A 19148-nucleotide genomic window follows, 5' to 3' on the forward strand; every position below is an offset into this window, starting at 1 on the left:
TTTATCTGGTAATACAGGAATGATACCACTGTTTATCTGGTAATACATGTATCATACCACTGTTTATCTGGTAATACAGGAATTATACCACTGTTTATCTGGAAATACAGGGATTATACCACTGTTTATCTGGTAATACATGTATCATACCACTGTTTATATGGTAATACAGGAATGATACCACTGTTTATCTGGTAATACACGAATGATACCACTGTTTATCTGGTAATACATGTATCATACCACTGTTTATCTGGTAATACAGGAATTATACCACTGTTTATCTGGAAATACAGGGATTATACCACTGTTTATCGGTCAATACAGGAATTATACCACTGTTTATCTGGTAACACATGGGTTATACCACTGTTTATCTGGTAATACAGGAATTATACCACTGTTTATCTGGTAATACAGGTATTATACCACTGTTTATCAGGTAATACATGTATCATACCACTGTTTATCTGGTAATACAGGAATTATACCACTGTTTATCTGGTAACACATGGGTTATACCACTGTTTATCTGGTAATACAGGAATTATACCACTGTTTATCAGGTAATACAGGAATTATATAACTTTTTATCCGGTAATATTGAGATTATACAATAGTTATAGACTTTTCATTGTGCATGCAAGTTGACTTAATTTCAAAATCCTCCAATTTTGACCCGTATGTAGCATATCATCCCACTGAAGTAGAATTGCTCAAGCGCATCTGAAGATAAATACTAGGTCACCGACATAAACCTGCCTCACCGAGGTTTTTTAACCAGGCATTCGCTTGTTGTATCATTCGCGTAAGACGTAGCGGACGGGAAGACGGTGAAAATGGATTCTAACCTACCAGAAAGTGTTAAGTTAGAAGTGAATAACTTTAACTCTAGATCAACCTGTAGCTTGGAGTCGTCCGAAAACAATGATAATGAGAGGGAGCACTGGTCCGGCAAGTTGGATTCACTACTTTCCTTCCTCGGATATGCTGTCGGACTAGGAAATCTTTGGAGATTTCCATACCTTTGCATGAGGAACGGCGGAGGTAGGAATGCCTTCTGTTTTTTACTGAAGTAAGATAAATATTTACTTATGAATAAAAGCTTGCCTAGTGTTAAGACACTTTGATACACCGAGAAATTTTGTGAACATTTTTACATGCTATGAAGGGAATATTTAAGTGTTTTAAATTCACTTTAGATAATAATCCTATAAACCATGATTGATCAAATGCAGCCATGCAAATGTTCACCTGGGCGGCTAAATTCCGGTGATATCTCTAGTAGTGGTAATTTTCCATTGAAATGGATTTTCCCGCTCTCGTTTTCATGGTACGGTTTTGCTTGGCTAGTCGGTATCGACTAATGATCTTTATTTCGTTGGTACGAGGTTACAAGTAATAACGTGCGATAAGACTTTTCATTAGTGGTGTAGATTACGTAAAACCGATTGAAGTGTCAAATAGCAGCACACCGTATTTTTTTTCCAGACCTTGCACCGTTCGTTCCCTACATGCTATGATTCATAGCGTCTGCATTACTAAATGCATGCTGTGTTACATATGCAACCAGACCATGTGTACATTAATTACACTTAAGATTTCCTGTCGGCTCCAATTGAATGGAAACATTTTGGGTTAATAGGTTTCGTAATACCTCCTTCGTTCGCAGTTTTCGCTTAAGTTTCTGTTTTTCTCTAGAACAAACACATATAAGCCGACTTTCACGAATTTTAATGCTACAAGTAGAGAAATGGCGCATTTTATTCTGACACAGACTGAAGTCCCTATGTCCGTTACAAGTTCCGCCCGATTACTGAGGTGAGTTCCGCCCGATTACTGAGGTCAGTTCCGCCCGACCACTGGGGTCAGAGTTCACCCGACCACTGAGGTCAGAGTTATACCAACAAGCACATTCATGACGTCGTCTTGTTTGACAGTCATTGTATTAACTGTTACAGGCCACGAGAACTCTGCCGGATAAAAAAGAACCGATTGATCAAGGGTAACTTGCAACAATTTATGTATGTAGTTCTGTTATTTAAAAAGTGAATATCCTCGCAGTGGAATACATCGATTTAAATGTTGAAATCAAGTGGGTGATTGTTTCCACAAACTATCTTTTTTTTTGCTGGGAATTTCTGCCAGAACCAACGTTACAACTTTGAATATGAAATTAATTGCTGCTAACTTTGCTGGATTCCATTTCGTTTATTCTGAAAGAGTATCTTTCCATTGCTTTTAGCAGAGTTTAATAGAAAATCAAATCTTTGTATTCCTCTGATAAGAGATTACAAAATAAAGAGCAAAATGGACATTTGTGGATAACTACCACGTCATAGTTGTTATTGGGGTCAATTCAAGACGGCCTTTGACTGTCTCTCTCAAACTAGAGACAGTTCATTTGTAGAATGAGATGGCAGCCTTCTTTAAATAGTCAGTGCCATCTTGAATAAAGTCAATATAATGGGCACGAGTTGAAAAGTGCGACTGGAAGGCTTAGCATCGTTTCCCTAATAGTAACCTCAAAAAAAGTTCATGTGAGATATTGTCCAAGTATGTACGGACATCCTTTCCATATGCCTCGATAACACTGGTCATGAAAGCTATTCGATTGTCATGAGTGGCACTACTTTTGATTCAACATTTCAGTTACATAATGGTACAAATAGTTCCAACAGTAAATTCCATAAACTTGTATTATTGAAATTATTGGATTAAGACAAGGATACAGAGGACACTTTCCCACTTTTGCCGAATCTTTCGAGCCACATTAATTGGACGATTGTAGACCGAATATAGATATATACTTCCATACTGCACAACGTGTATAAGTATATTACGGACTAGCGACCCTTCGGACTATCGAGCCTTTGGACCGTTAATTGGGTCTTCGAACTATTGAGTCTTCAGACTAAAAGGCATTCGGAATATAAGTTTGTCACCACGTGCTCAACCCTATGTAACACGTATCCTCCTATACACCAAGTAACCTCAATTTCATATCGTCAAATCATGGAATGTTGGATTCGAATGTTAGGAATGTTAATGGATATTAGGTAGTTGTACTGTACATGACAAGTTGCAAAATGTACATGTACGCATTATGCAATATTGAGTAGTTGTACTGTACATGACAAGTTGCAAAATGTACATGTACGCATTATGCAATATTGAGTAGTTGTACTGTACATGACAAGTTGCAAAATGTACATGTACGCATTATGCAATATTGAGTAGTTGTACTGTACGTCTAGAAAATGTACATGTACACAAATCTATTACTCTGTAGTTGTTATTTGGCGGCCGCTATCGGCCATCGTACATTTCTCATTAGATTTAACAGGCCATTCTGCCACCTTTGAGATAGTCTTTTTATGAAATTTCTTGATGGTTTTTTAATACTTCTAATTTGATTTAAGATGTTATGGACAATATGTTAAATATTTTGTCTGTAATCATTGACCAATCTCTTCCAGCCTCTTGGAATGGCACTAATAAGACTATTGAAGTTCATAAAAATGTATGAACTTGATATTTTGTTTATATGTCACAAGCGTTCCAATTCTATCAACGAGGTCCTTTACATAGTATACACCAGAATCACCTGATTTCTTTAAAATATAGTGCGTCTATTTATTTTAATACTTTCATTAAACCATAAAGGCAGACAGAGAATATCCTAAGGGGCTGCGGGGATGCCTTCATAGAGAGAACCCCAAACATATTCATCCCAGAAAGTTTTCCCTTTGTCTTCATTTTGCAAGACGAAGATTGGTTAAACTCCATATTTTATCGCCACCATATTTTTCAATATGGTGCATAAACAGTTTTTTCCAGTCTGAATGATCCGTATTACTTTTAATGATTTGCAATATGAAAAGAGATGTCATCAAATGTTATTTATATCAACTCATTGTAGGCAGCTTTACATTACATTGTAGACAGCTTTACATTACATTGTAGACAGCTTTACATTACATTGTAGACAGCTTTACATTACATTGTCGACAGCTTTACATTACAATTTATAGTAGACAGCTTTACATTACATTGTAGACAGCTTTACATTACAACTCATTGTAGGCAGCTTTACATTACAATTTACTGTAGACAGCTTTACATTACAACTCATTGTAGGCAGCTTTACATTACAATTTACTGTAGACAGCTTTACATTACAACTCATTGTAGGCAGCTTTACATTACAATTTACTGTAGACAGCTTTACATTACAACTCATTGTAGGCAGCTTTACATTACAATTTACTGTAGACAGCTTTACATTACATTGTAGACAGCTTTACATTACATTGTAGACAGCTTTACATTACATTGTAGACAGCTTTACATTACATTGTAGACAGCTTTACATTACAATTTACTGTAGACAGCTTTACATTACATTGTAGACAGCTTTACATTACAATTTATTGTAGACAGCTTTACATTACATTGTAGACAGCTTTACATTACATTGTAGACAGCTTTGCATTACATTGTAGACAGCTTTACATTACAACTCATTGTAGACAGATTTACATTACAACTCATTGTAGACAGCTTTACATTACAATTTACTGTAGACAGCTTTACATTACAACTCATTGTAGACAGATTTACATTACAATTCATTGTAGACAGCTTTACATTACAATTCATTGTAGACAGCTTTACATTACAATTTACTGTAGACAGCTTTACATTACATTGTAGACAGCTTTACATTACAATTTACTGTAGACAGCTTTACATTACATTGTAGACAGCTTTACATTACAATTTACTGTAGACAGCTTTACATTACATTGTAGACAGCTTTACATTACAATTTACTGTAGACAGCTTTGCATTACATTGTAGACAGCTTTACATTACAATTCATTGTAGACAGATTTACATTACAACTCATTGTAGGCAGCTTTACATTACAATTTACTGTAGACAGCTTTGCATTACATTGTAGACAGCTTTACATTACAATTCATTGTAGACAGCTTTACATTACATTGTAGGCAGCTTTACATTACATTGTAGACAGCTTTACATTACATTGTAGACAGCTTTACATTACATTGTAGACAGCTTTACATTACATTGTAGACAGCTTTACATTACAATTTATAGTAGACAGCTTTACATTACATTGTAGACAGCTTTACATTACATTGTAGGCAGCTTTACATTACAATTTACTGTAGACAGCTTTACATTACATTGTAGACAGCTTTACATTACATTGTAGACAGCTTTACATTACAATTCATTGTAGACAGAATTACATTACAATTCATTGTAGACAGAATTACATTACAATTCATTGTAGACAGAATTACATTACAATTCATTGTAGACAGAATTACATTACAATTCATTGTAGACAGCTTTACATTACATTACATTGTAGACAGCTTTACATTACATTACATTGTAGACAGCTTTACATTACATTGTAGACAGCTTTACATTACATTGTAGACAGCTTTACATTACAATTCATTGTAGACAGATTTACATTACAATTCATTGTAGACAGAATTGCATTACAATTTATTGTAGACAGTTTTACAATTCATTGTAGATAGCGTTACATTACTTTGCAGACAGAATTACATTACAATTTATTGTAGACAGCTTTACATTGCAATTAATTGTAGACAGCTTTACATTAAAATTTCACCTAACAAAGTCAATTCCTGATGTGTATCGTAAACTTATTTAAATAAGGCTTTCATCGCATAGACGCCATATAGAACGGCGGTAGGTAGTGACACAAGGGCGAATAGGTTATGTCGTTATGGTAACCAAAACTTTATATAGAACGCCGGAAGGTAGTGACACAAGGGCGAATAGATTATGTCGTTATGGTAACCAAAACTTTATATAGAACGCCGGAAGGTAGTGACACAAGGGCGAATAGATTATGTCGTTATGGTAACCAAAACTTTATATAGAACGCCGGAAGGTAGTGACACAAGGGCGAATAGGTTATGTCGTTATGGTAACCAAAACTTTATATAGAACGGCGGTAGGTAGTGACACAAGGGCGAATAGGTTATGTCGTTATGGTAACCAAAACTTTATATAGAACGGCGGTAGGTAGTGACACAAGGGCGAAGAGGTTATGTCGTTATAGTAACCAAAACTTTATATAGAACGCGGGTAGGTAGTGACACAACGGCGAATAGGTTATGTCGTTATAGTAACCAAAACTTTATATAGAACGGCGGTAGGTAGTGACACAAGGGCGAATAGATTATGTCGTTATGGTAACCAAAACCAAGTAGAGGACGCGCTCCATCTTTTCCTTGTTTGCCTGCTCTAAGTTAATATTCGTGGAAAGCTTATGAAAAAGTATTACTGGAACCTTCTTCTTCTTTCAAACTTATCCAACTGCTATCTGTACGTAATTGAAAATAAACACTATATATTCTTAGAAAGTATTTGCTGTCAAGCTAGTTAAGATTCCAACCTTTTGTATATCTCCAGGCCCATCCGCTAACTATTTTCAAATTGTTAATTGGCTCTTGATTTTAACCCCGACACATTTAACTGTGATTTGTAAGTCTGAAGTGATTTTAGCCCTGACACTCTGAACTGTGATTTGTAAGTCTGATATGATTTTAGTCCCGACACACTGAACTTAGCCCCGACACACTGAACTGTGATTTGTAAGTCTGAAGTTATTTTGGCCCCGACACTCTGAACTGTGATTTGTAAGTCTGAAGTGATTTTAGCCCCGACACTCTGAACTGTGATTTGTAAGTCTGAAGTGATTTTAGCCCCGACACTCTGAACTGTGATTTGTAAGTCTGAAGTGATTTTAGCCCTGACACTCTGAACTGTGATTTGTAAGTCTGAAGTGATTTTAGCCCCGACACTCTGAACTGTGATTTGTAAGTCTGATATGATTTTAGTCCCGACACACTGAACTTAGCCCCGACACACTGAACTGTGATTTGTAAGTCTGAAGTTATTTTGGCCCCGACACTCTGAACTGTGATTTGTAAGTCTGAAGTGATTTTAGCCCCGACACTCTGAACTGTGATTTGTAAGTCTGAAGTGATTTTAGCCCTGACACTCTGAACTGTGATTTGTAAGTCTGAAGTGATTTTAGCCCCGACACTCTGAACTGTGATTTGTAAGTCTGAAGTGATTTTAGCCCGACACTCTGAACTGTGATTTGTAAGTCTGAAGTTATTTTAGCCCCGACCCTCTGAACTGTGATTTGTAAGTCTGAAGTTATTTTAGCCCCATCACTCTGAACTGTGATTTGTTTTCATTTTCCTGTAACTTTCCAAAAATCATTGCTAATAGTGAGTTCAAAATATAGCCGGTCACGATTAAACACGAAAAATAATTATACAAATTGGGACACTTTAACCTACAAAATATCATGACACAAAGTAAGAAGCGCCTGCCGGATATTACACGTGACTTGCCGCCAGACAAGCTGCACGATATCATTAGCTGGGTCTGCATGCGCATGTACATCAACTGTTAGTCGTGGTAGGGATATCGATGAGATCAACATTTTGTTAAAAGCGACACCCAATCTTTATGTGAAAATGCCTAATAATGGCATTTTACATATAGGGATATTGCAAAAACGGTAACAAATTTCCTTGGTCCTTGTTGATGTTAGTCCTGTATGATAGAAAATATTTCCAACTTCCGGAACTATCAAAGTTCAACAAAGGTCATTGTGCAACGGAGTTTTGTTTACGTTTGGTGACATTTTAGATTCTCTTTGGATTCTGTTGACACATGAAGTTGTTATCAACAATAACAAGATAACTTAATTTGATATATGTATGCCGTGATATGCACCTTTCTTGAACTACTCTCGATGAAATTCACGTATATCGTGGTCTTAATCCTCACAGCGAATGTTCTCTTAGTACATGCATGCCCACAAACGGCTATCTTTGTCAAAATGATGGAGCGATATGTACATAAGCATGCATACAGCTATTTTGTTGACGAGTATCTATCTTCATCTTGTCAGATAAAGTCATACCATTATAAATCAACCTCCAAAACCTGGCACGTCCTTCAATGACCCTGGCTGTTAATAGGACGTTAAACAAAAACAAACCAAACAAACCAAATGTATTTTACTTTCAGCAATAATATTAAATATATTGGGTATATAATCAAATCGTTTGCCGAGCGCCGATTGTAATATAGATATAATATACAAAAAATATTTCAACCAAATGAAAACAGTGCCTATGTTTGTAAGTCAGAAAAATGATGAATTAATTCACCACTCCCTTACACCCCACTAACCGAGGTAATGTGGCCAACCACTCTCGTGCCCATTCCCATCTGAGGGTTGACTGAACATATACATATTATCAACAAAGCATACAGAGTCATTCAACGAAACCTCAAATGTTGTATTGAGAGAAAGACCTTTCAAACTATTGACTTTTCCAGTGTACGACCCATGTTAGAATATTGTACTGTGATATCCTGCCCTGCAGGTAGGGCGTAAGAAAACCTACTGGCCCATTGCATGATCGTAAGATGCGACTAAATTTGGGATCTTCGCTTTTCTCTTCTTTCTTAGCAACTGTTTTTACTTTAATACAATCCTCACAAATACCAATATAAAACTTCTGAATCAACACATGAGCTTTCTCAGCAGCAATTCAAATAATGCCCCATGCTAGTAACAGTATTGTATCATACATTTTCAGAGATGTTCGTACGACCATGATTGTGTCACTATACTTGATTGTGTTTTATTAACTGTAACGTGATATATGTATGTACATGTACATTTTACGATACGATATAATCCTAACAAAGCAATGAGATTGCGATCCCAGCAACACTTACATTAAACCTTCAGTTCTGATTACACCAAAGCGTTAAACATGTATAAGCCTGTTCTATATCGTGCAACGGATTGTTTACTTCTCCGGAGCCTGTCTTAATCAGAGGTATTACACAGTTGACTCGGAAGTATACATATCAGAGTTGAATCAGAAATATGCATGTCACAGTTGAATAAGAAATATGAATGTCACAGTTGAATCAGAAGTATACGTGACACAATTGAATCAGAAGTATTCATGTAACAGTTGAATCAGAAGTGTACGTGACACAATTGAATCAGAAGTATGTACCCACAGTTGAATCAGAAATATGCATGTCACTGATGAATCAGAAGTGTACATGACACAGTTGAATCAGAAGTATACATGTCACTTTTGAATCAGAAGTATTCATGTCACAGTTGAATCAGAAGTGTACGTGACACAATTGAATCAGAAGTATGTACCCACAGTTGAATCAGAAATATGCATGTCACTGATGAATCAGAAGTATGCATGTCACAGTTGAATCAGAAGTATGCATGTCACTGTTGAATCAGAAGTATACATGACACAGTTACAGTTGAATCAGAACTATATATGACACAGTTGAATCAGACGTATACATGTCAAGGTTGAATCAGAAGTATACATGTCACAGTTGAATCATAAGTATACATGTCACTTTTGAATCAGAAGTATACATGTCATAGTTGAATCAGAAGTATACATGACACAATTAAATCAGAAGTATGTACCCACAGTTGAATAAGAAATATGCATGTCACTGATGAATCAGAAGTATGCATGTCACAGTTGAATCAGAAGTATGCATGTCACAGTTGAATCAGAAGTATGCATGTCACAGTTGAATCAGAAGTATACATGTCACTGTTGAATCAGAAGTATACATGTCACTGTTGAATCAGAAGTATACATGTCACTGTTGTATCAGAAGTATACATGTCACTGTTGAATCAGAAGTATACATGATACAGTTGAATCAGCACTATATATGAAACAGTTGAATCAGAAGTATACATGTCACTGTTGAATCAGAAGTATACATGACACAGTTACAGATTAATCAGAACTATATATGACACAGTTGAATCAGAAGTATACATGTCACTGTTGAATCAGAAGTATACATGACACAGTTACAGATGAATCAGAACTATATATGACACAGTTGAATCATAAGTATACATGTCACAGTTGAATCAGAAGTATACATGTCACAGTTGAATCAGAAGTATACATGACACTTTAGAATCAGAAGTATGCATGTCATAGTTGAATCAGAAGTATACATGACACAATTAAATCAGAAATATGTACCCACAGTTGAATCAGAAATATGCATGTCACTGATGAATCAGAAGTATGCATGTCACAGTTGAATCAGAAGTATGCATGTCACTGTTGAATCAGAAGTATGCATGTCACAGTTGAATCAGAAGTATACATGTCACTGTTGAATCAGAAGTATACATGATACAGTTGAATCAGAAATATGCATGTCACTGATGAATCAGAAGTATGCATGTCACAGTTGAATCAGAAGTATGCATGTCACAGTTGAATCAGAAGTATGCATGTCACAGTTGAATCAGAAGTATACATGTCACTGTTGAATCAGAAGTATACATGTCACTGTTGAATCAGAAGTATACATGATACAGTTGAATCAGCACTATATATGACACAGTTGAATCAGAAGTATACATGTCACTGTTGAATCAGAAGTATACATGACACAGTTACAGATGAATCAGAACTATATATGACACAGTTGAATCAGAAGTATACATGTCAAGGTTTAATCAGAAGTATACATGTCACAGTTGAATCAGAAGTATACATGACACTTTAGAATCAGAAGTATGCATGTCATAGTTGAATCAGAAGTATACATGACACAATTAAATCAGAAATATGTACCCACAGTTGAATCAGAAATATGCATGTCACTGATGAATCAGAAGTATGCATGTCACAGTTGAATCAGAAGTATGCATGTCACTGTTGAATCAGAAGTATGCATGTCACAGTTGAATCAGAAGTATACATGTCACTGTTGAATCAGAAGTATACATGATACAGTTGAATCAGAACTATATATGACACAGTTGAATCAGAAGTATACATGTCAAGGTTGAATCAGAAGTATACATGTCACAGTTGAATCAGAAGTATACATGTCACTTTTGAATCAGAATTTTGCATGTCATAGTTGAATCAGAAGAATGCATGTTACAATTGAACACATTGGGTTTTTTTTTGGGTTGGTTCATGTTCTTGCTTAATTAACATTTCGTTCCTGTGTGTATTTTGTATCGTGTGCAGTTTGTGTGTATTTTGTATCTTGTACAGTTTGTGTGTATTTTGTATCTTGTACAGTTTGTGTGTATTTGTATCTTGTACAGTTTGTGTGTATTTTGTATCTTGTACAGTTTGTGTGTATTTGTATCTTGTAAACTTGTGTGTATTTTGTATCTTGTACAGTTTGTGTGTATTTTGTATCTTGTACAGTTTGTGTGTATTTTGTATCTTGTACAGTTTGTATCTTTTCTTCCTTAGAAACATTCCACACGATACTGTCGACCTGTTTACAGCATGTCACATTGATGACAGATTCAGTGGAGAGTGTATACCGTGTTCCATGTTTCTGTTTTAGGAGCATTTCTCATCCCATTCCTAATTTTCCTGGTGTTATGTGGACTGCCGTTGTATTTCCTGGAACTTTGCCTCGGACAGTTTACTGGAAAGAGTGCAAGTCATGCGTGGGAAGTGTGTCCGATCTTCAAAGGTAGATCATTAACGTCTTTTTGTATACTTTATATATAATATAAAGTGTCTGATTCATATAACGATGTATTATATATATCATATTGTGTGCTTGATTGATATGACCAGGTTTTTGTTTTTTTGCATTTTCGATAAAGTATTTCTTTTGCCCTTTAGGTTTATATAATAGGCTTGTTTGATATAAGCCTCTTAGTTGTGGAGTAGAAACGTGTATGCTATGACGATGGTTGGCAAAATAGTCTATTTGGACACTTTCTATTAGCTCATACAATATAAAGTCATACCTGTCGAGGAAGACGATTTCCCGGAACACCTCGTCTTATTCTCCTGTCGTTTTATGTCTAGGTGTATTGGGATGATTATGATAAAATCTGAGTATGTTGTCAAGAGTATCAATGCAAATCTTTATCTATTTTCAATTTTACACCATTCATTCAAACTTGAGGTAGAATTATGTCATCGCTTTGATGTTGGTAGTGTCTTTATTCTCGGGTTTTCCGCTGGTATATATCGCACGCGTGTTTGTGTTTGGTCTATACTTGTTAGAGTAGGCATATGTATGTTCGATAACACAATGTATTCAGACCTTTCGATGAGTAGGACTTTGACGATGTATCCTGACCTTTTGGTGAGTAAGAATATGGCGATGTATCCTGACCTTTTGGTGAGTAAGAATATGGCGATGAAGCCTGACCCTTTGTTGAGTAGGAATATGACGATGTAGCCTGACCCTTTGTTGAGTAGGAATATCAATTTTGATATGACGATATCATTTCTTGTAGGTGTTGGAGTTGGGATGGTGATAGCCATAGGGATAATCGGTCTATACTACAACGTCATCATTGCCTGGACATTGTTCTACATTGGCAACAGTTTCATCAGTCCTCTCCCTTGGAGCACATGTTCCAATGACTGGAACACCGACACATGCGGGGTCCGGGTGGGTGACAACACTGGCAGAAACATTTCATTCATTCCAAATGTGACACGCTTGAATGAAACTCTTCAGAATAGTACCATCAATTACCATGTTTTATCGACAGTCAAGGGACTTACCTCTGAAGAAGAATTTTGGCAGTAAGTAAATACCATCTATTTGTAGAATATAAACCAAATCAATAGTATTTGAGTACCTTCCAAAACGTGCAAGCTGTGAAAATATGTATATATATAAACTCTCCTATCATATTAATTGAAAAAATATATATACATTTAATCTGGCACATTCGTATTTCAATTTGAGCAATAATACCATGTTCTGGATATTTGATTAGTACGTTTATGGTATAACTGATACGATGTCGGAACAGCTGAACGTACTTTTGTATTATGTAGTGAGACAGTTTAGTGTATTTTGGCATTTTCTTCTATTACATTATGGTAGAACTGTTCCTGTTTATAACGGTAAATACTGAGACTGATGGGATCGGTGAATGTATTGAATACTAGAATGTGTGCTTTTGAAGGTATAAAGTGTTAAGTATGTCATCTGGTCTGGACGTCATCGGTCGGATTCCATGGCACTTGGCAGTGTGCTTCTTCGCCGCGTGGATACTCGTCTACCTATGCCTGATTAAAGGTGTAAAGTCGATAGGAAAGGTACCCAGAAATCATGGTGTTATTGTGATCATGTATTACTGACGAACAAGCCCAGGAATTCTATTCTCTAGCTATCTGTGGGTAATGGTTGTAAATCAAATTCAAAGAAAGTCATTGTGTACTACTTCTATAACTGTAAGGTGATGGGGTTAATAAATCTATAATTTCTGACATCCCTGGTATTACTTTTTCTTTATATGCTAATTAAATGTTCAGTACAATTCAGCCAACAAATCCGGCTTATTTAAGTGAATCCAATAACATTATTGTTTTAGGATCATGTACATGCAGTGTCTTAAATACATGTTTTTGATGTCAAAACATGTATTTAGAGTTGCGTAGTATACACGTGCTGACTAAAAACCAAATTGTACGGGAAATGCATGCGAGATACATGATCACAATGTCACTTACCTCTTTCTTCCACTTCTAGTCCCGACATCATGTTTGCATCCTGGAAGAATGCAAATATTTACATATGTAAACAGGGAGTACTAATATAAAGAAAACCATGTTAGATTTGTTCCTTAAAGGGATATTCCGGACATGATAGGATTTTGTAAGAAGTTGTTTTTATTTATTTTTCAAAAATGCACAGAAGTATGTGCTTATGTTCCTTAGGACATACTACCCCCGGTTTTGCTGTTATTTTCAGAAATTCTATACAGGTGTAGCTATCAAGTGTTCCGGATACGTCACAATAGGTTTGCGTCTGCACAATGTAATGCAAACAAATATGGCGACTCCCGAACTATCATATAGCTACAGGCGAATGTTTTTGCTTATCAATATTGTGGCATATGCATAAATCTTAATAATAAATGTCTTTTCGTGATAAACTTCCGCGTCTCGCTAACATGCTGAATTAGATACTATACCCCATATCTAGGCGGTCTTAGTATTTACTTTTGGGTGGAGCTAGGTACAGACAGCAGACAACATATTTTGATGCGGCAATGCTTTGAAAATTTGAAAGGGGTCTTAAACGGCACCGAAGAGCAAGATATGTTATAATTTGTTCGGAATACCCCTTTAGTTTCACTATAATAAAGCAATATTGTAAGTAACATCTGTTAAGTTTGTGACTCTCTATGAAGACTCAAAAATAAGGTCTTTGGGGCTAGCATTAAGCACCAATGAACGTTACTAAATTCCTATGTTTTCTTGTGGGACGAGTCTAATTTCATCCGTATCAATGAATCTGACTTGATTCTTTTTTTTCGTAGGGGTTGAATCTAGGACAAATTCATCTGACAATTCAAATGCTTTTGTAGGGGTTGTAATTAATCTCAATTAATCTACCCTGATTTCTGTGTTTTCGGAGGGTTAAGACTAGGTAACTAAACACATTTTATTTCATTCTATTGTGATTTTATAAGTGACTTCCTTTAAGGATTTGAAGAAATTAACCACTTCTCTGCATTGGGCTTTTGATCTAACTGCATTTTACTCTACAATGAAAAAATAAATGACCTGAATGATCTCAATGTAATCAAATATGCGATAGATCAACACACATGAGTTCGATATTGGTCATCACATGGGGCTGGTTTAAGGGTTATCTCGCCCAAATTTAATGAAACAATTTCACATTTATAATTTATAATATATCAACACAGCTGCATATATCCAATCCGAATTTCTATGTGATTTCCATTTACCTGTCCATTACCGGACAGGTTTAAACTAGGACAACATGAGATTTCTATGGGGTACTTGCAATTTAAAGTCCAGTTATTCTGCTATTGTGTTTTGACCAGTCCACGCTCCGATACAATAACACACTATCCATTGACAGCTCTAGTAGGTACTGTTTATATTTTGTTGTGAAGATTTTTACGTATTGATGTTATTTATCCTGTAACCACTTTGGAAATTAGCCGATACAAACTACCAATTAAAAGGTGGTTTACAAATCAATACAAAGTGTTCTAACGGTGAAATCGTCTGGTGCACCTGTTCTGTCACAAAATAATAAAGCAGTTCCTCTTTATTATGCTGTTTTTGCTTTTACCGAAGGACATGCTAAACAATTGCAAAGCAATTCTATGTTTGTAATGTCTCGGCACACAGATGTGCGGTATTTTGCTATTAGGCATTAACACATACTATAAGTGGGTGTGATATTCCTTAATAAAGCAGGTGCATGTTTTAAATAATCCTGGGTAACCAACGTTTTGTCACGAATATTACCGATAAATGGTTGCAGGATGAACACAATAGATGGTTGATTTCGTGGAAAGCAAGGTTTATATTTCGCCCGAAACGGAAAGGCGTTAAAAACTTGTCATCTGCGTATTTCCTTCCATCGCCAAAATAAACCTTGTGTTGTACGATGTTAACCATATTTCTCTCAATAATATGTCGAATTTTCAACAGCATGCTGTATCTTGATGGGTAAGTGATAAGTCTGCATGTCTCAATAGGTTTTACATCATAAAAATAAACATGAAGTTTGCATGCCAAATATTACCCAGAAATCCTTACGTAATAGCGCCTGGGTAGTTCTACTGAAGTATCTTCTGATCTTCTGTCCTGTTGTGTAGAATCACATTAACTTTTTCCGGAGATCGGGACAGGAACTGTTTCCAGAGGTTGGGAGAGAGGCTTTCTATTGCCCCAAGGCGTGTCTTTCTACTTTTATTTTATCATGTTTTTAGACAATTGACCCCAGTTATATCATGTTACAGACAAACTGAGTAAGTTTGAGAGGTCTTTCTACTGAGAGATACAAATAAACTTTAATTCGAAAGGATCAATTACTGTGGGACGTAACAGAAAATAAGTGATGTAGCTCATTGTATTTAAACATCTTATCTTCTATTATCCCGGAAGGAAAATATATGTTGTATTGATCATCATCTTAAGTCAATTTACAGTTGTGGTATCGCATATAATCTATACATTTTTGTGTCGTTATATAACAGGTAAGTAGTGAGTGAGCAAAATAAAGAAAAAAGTAAGTTCAAGTACAGGTTTTCATACGCGTTATAGAATATCTATACTCTTTATAGGCATGGTCGTACATAAAGACATAACAAATGAAACCTTAAACAGATTACGTTCATATTTAAAATAAGTCACGTAGCTGAGATTCTGGCATATTCCAATGACAACCTGTATAGTAATACTTAAGGATGTAAAGTTCTAGATCAGACTCCTTACAGCCAATCTACTCCTATATACTATGTATGGTATTACATTTGGTTTTAATGTCACTATTCATAACAGATTGTTTTATGAATGATCGTGACTTCATTACAATTCCTACGTAATAACACAAACACTGGAAATCACTCGCCTACACTTGCTGGAACTGGTTAAGACCGACTCATACTGGTCTTATTTTTCCGAAATGAAGCAGAATTTGTGAGCTCACATACTTAATTGAATTTTGATTAAAATAAAAGTATTCTGAACAAACATTTTGAAAAAATGTATAGTACTGCTGGCATTTAAATCTACTCTTTTGGCACCTTTTCATATGTCTGACAGCATAAGCAATTTTGCAATGCTACGTATATAGTCTACGTGTATTTATGTCAAGTGCCCAATAAGAGTGATTATGAAAAAGCGTATTAGCGCACTTCATTTTATAACCAAGGTTTCTATAAGATACTAAAAGTAGTTGTTTTGAAAGCTCCAAGTGCATGGCACTGACCATAATCGGAAATTTGGTCTAGCATCTTCAAGTAAGGCTGTGCGTTCAGACCTATTCAATATAAAACCATATTGAAGTTTTGATATAATGAGCGTTGATATAGACTCAAAAACATTTCGCGATCTTCACTCCAATATGTATGGGACAGTGAAGTCATGTAAGCATAGCATGATTGCGTTGTCAAGGAGACGTTATGTTACTATGGCACCATGTGAATATAGTGTAGTGGTGTTCGGTCAGATATATATACTGTCCATAGTTTATGACATAAATGTTATGCCGATTTTGTTGTCCAGGTAGACAAATTTGGATATAATCTGGTCGATTTGGTATCATGTAATGTTAGTTTGTGTCGATGTTCATGTCCAGGTAGACAACATTGGGCTTTTTTTTGTCGATTTGGTACCACGTCCTGTTAACTTGTGTCAATTTTGTTGTCCAGATAGACAACATTGGGTAAGTTACTATCCTTTTGACATGACATCAAGTTCGCGTGTGTCTATTTTGTTGTCCGAAAAGGTAAGCTACTGCACATGGTGCATGCTGTTCTGTGATCCAGATAAAGCTATGCTATCCTGTTTATGTATTGTGATGGTGTTGCCAGGGTGGACAACATAGACTAAAAAGATGTACAATTTTTGTGACGCTACTATTTGTTTTATAGGTGGTATACGTAACCGCGACACTACCGTACATACTGCTGACGGTCATCCTTGTCCGGGGACTGACTTTACCAGGAGCTATCGACGGAGTCTTGTTTTACCTAACACCGGACTTCAACAGACTAGCTGATATGCAGGTGAAACATAACTACCACAACTACTACTACTACTACCACTACCACCACCACCACCACCACCACTACCACCACTCCAACTAGTAGTAATAGAAGTAGCAGTAGTAGTAGTGCATTGAACCTTTTATTAATTCAGTGCCCAGTTGTTCAAAAGATAATTAGCTTCATGACTTCATTGGCGAAATTCTCATTTCTCCATTCCTTAAATAATAAGAGGTTATAACGAGAGTGACGAGTGTTATAATTCCATAAAATTTAGTTTTACCAGAAATTATTTTGTCAAGATTTTAAAGTTATCGTTAGAGTGTGATTAGGATAATTACATTTAGAACAACGGGGCCCTTGACAGCCACGTTCATTCCTATAGTTACTGGCTTTTCCCATCTTCACTCTCATTCTCAGAGAAAGAGGCAAATCGAACAATATTGCTTCGGTGAACTTTTGAAAAGTCCGTCTTTTGAATTCATCATCCGAATTTACCTTTCAAAAGTAAACAATAGTTCTAAAGGATGGCATTTGAAATGCCATTTTATTGACACCTTTGTAAATACCCTCCTTTGATACCACAAGTAACAAACCTTTCACAGTAACTGGCGGTAGGTGACAGGATGCTCCGATCTTACATGCTCTAACGATTCTATAAACTAGCTGTCGGTAGAAAGCAACAGGCTAATAGCATCAAACACACACTGTTAAAAACTTGAATGAACTTATTGGTGAATTGGCCGATCGGGATACTGGATGTAGGTAATTATCTGACTTCTCTTAAAAGCGCACTTTACCTTTATAAAATAGGTGAACATTTTACCACATTATGTTTAAACATATGAGGTGAATCTTACAGGTCAATAGTGACGCACAGTCGTGGTTTTGGTGTGTTTAGGCTTTTAATGAATTACCAAGTGGCCTTGGGTAGCTGATACAATCACAGCGAAGTATCATGAAATGACATTTACTTTGATATCAATTTCAAAGGATTTAATAAACAGTTCACTATTGTACTGTTGGTTTATACACTACATTTTATGGTAATAACACGGATACTTATCAGGCGGGTCTCTGCAAACGAGAGAAGTAAAGGACACTGGAAACATTTTATATGTATATTTTAATTTAGATGATTTTGGATATGTAGTAAATGTGTTTGTCCTCCATTCCAGGTATGGATAGAGGCGGCGCTACAGGTCTTTTACTCACTAGGCCCAGCATGGGGCCCTATGATTACTATGGCAAGCTACAACAAGTTCAATAATAACTGTTACAGGTGAGTTGATTGTCCCGGATATATAGTCCGCCGAGTGAGACCTCCTAACAGTATATGTTTTATAATCAGTCAAAAAGCTGTAATGTGACATTCTTATTAAAGTAAGAATTAAGATACCAATAGAAGTATCCTGCTGTGTTAATGTATCAGACATATGATAATCAGTACTGTAATATATAATTATTACTTATG

At 35.9% G+C, this 19148-nt stretch overlaps 1 protein-coding gene across 1 annotated transcript in view; it reads left to right on the forward strand.

Moving 5' to 3' along the window:
- Positions 1–781: 781 nt before the first annotated feature.
- LOC117326101 (sodium- and chloride-dependent glycine transporter 2-like) overlaps positions 782–19148 on the forward strand; it is a 28495-nt gene continuing 10128 nt past the window's right edge. Inside the window, exons 1-6 of the mRNA XM_033882722.1 lie at positions 782–1047; positions 11506–11637; positions 12419–12713; positions 13103–13235; positions 17561–17695; positions 18853–18956. Coding sequence (XP_033738613.1) covers positions 840–1047; positions 11506–11637; positions 12419–12713; positions 13103–13235; positions 17561–17695; positions 18853–18956 — 1007 coding nt within the window. The 5' untranslated portion in view covers positions 782–839. The remainder of the gene's footprint in view (positions 1048–11505; positions 11638–12418; positions 12714–13102; positions 13236–17560; positions 17696–18852; positions 18957–19148) is intronic.

This window comes from Pecten maximus, chromosome 1 (assembly GCF_902652985.1).
Source record: "Pecten maximus chromosome 1, xPecMax1.1, whole genome shotgun sequence".
NCBI lineage: Eukaryota > Metazoa > Mollusca > Bivalvia > Pectinida > Pectinidae > Pecten > Pecten maximus.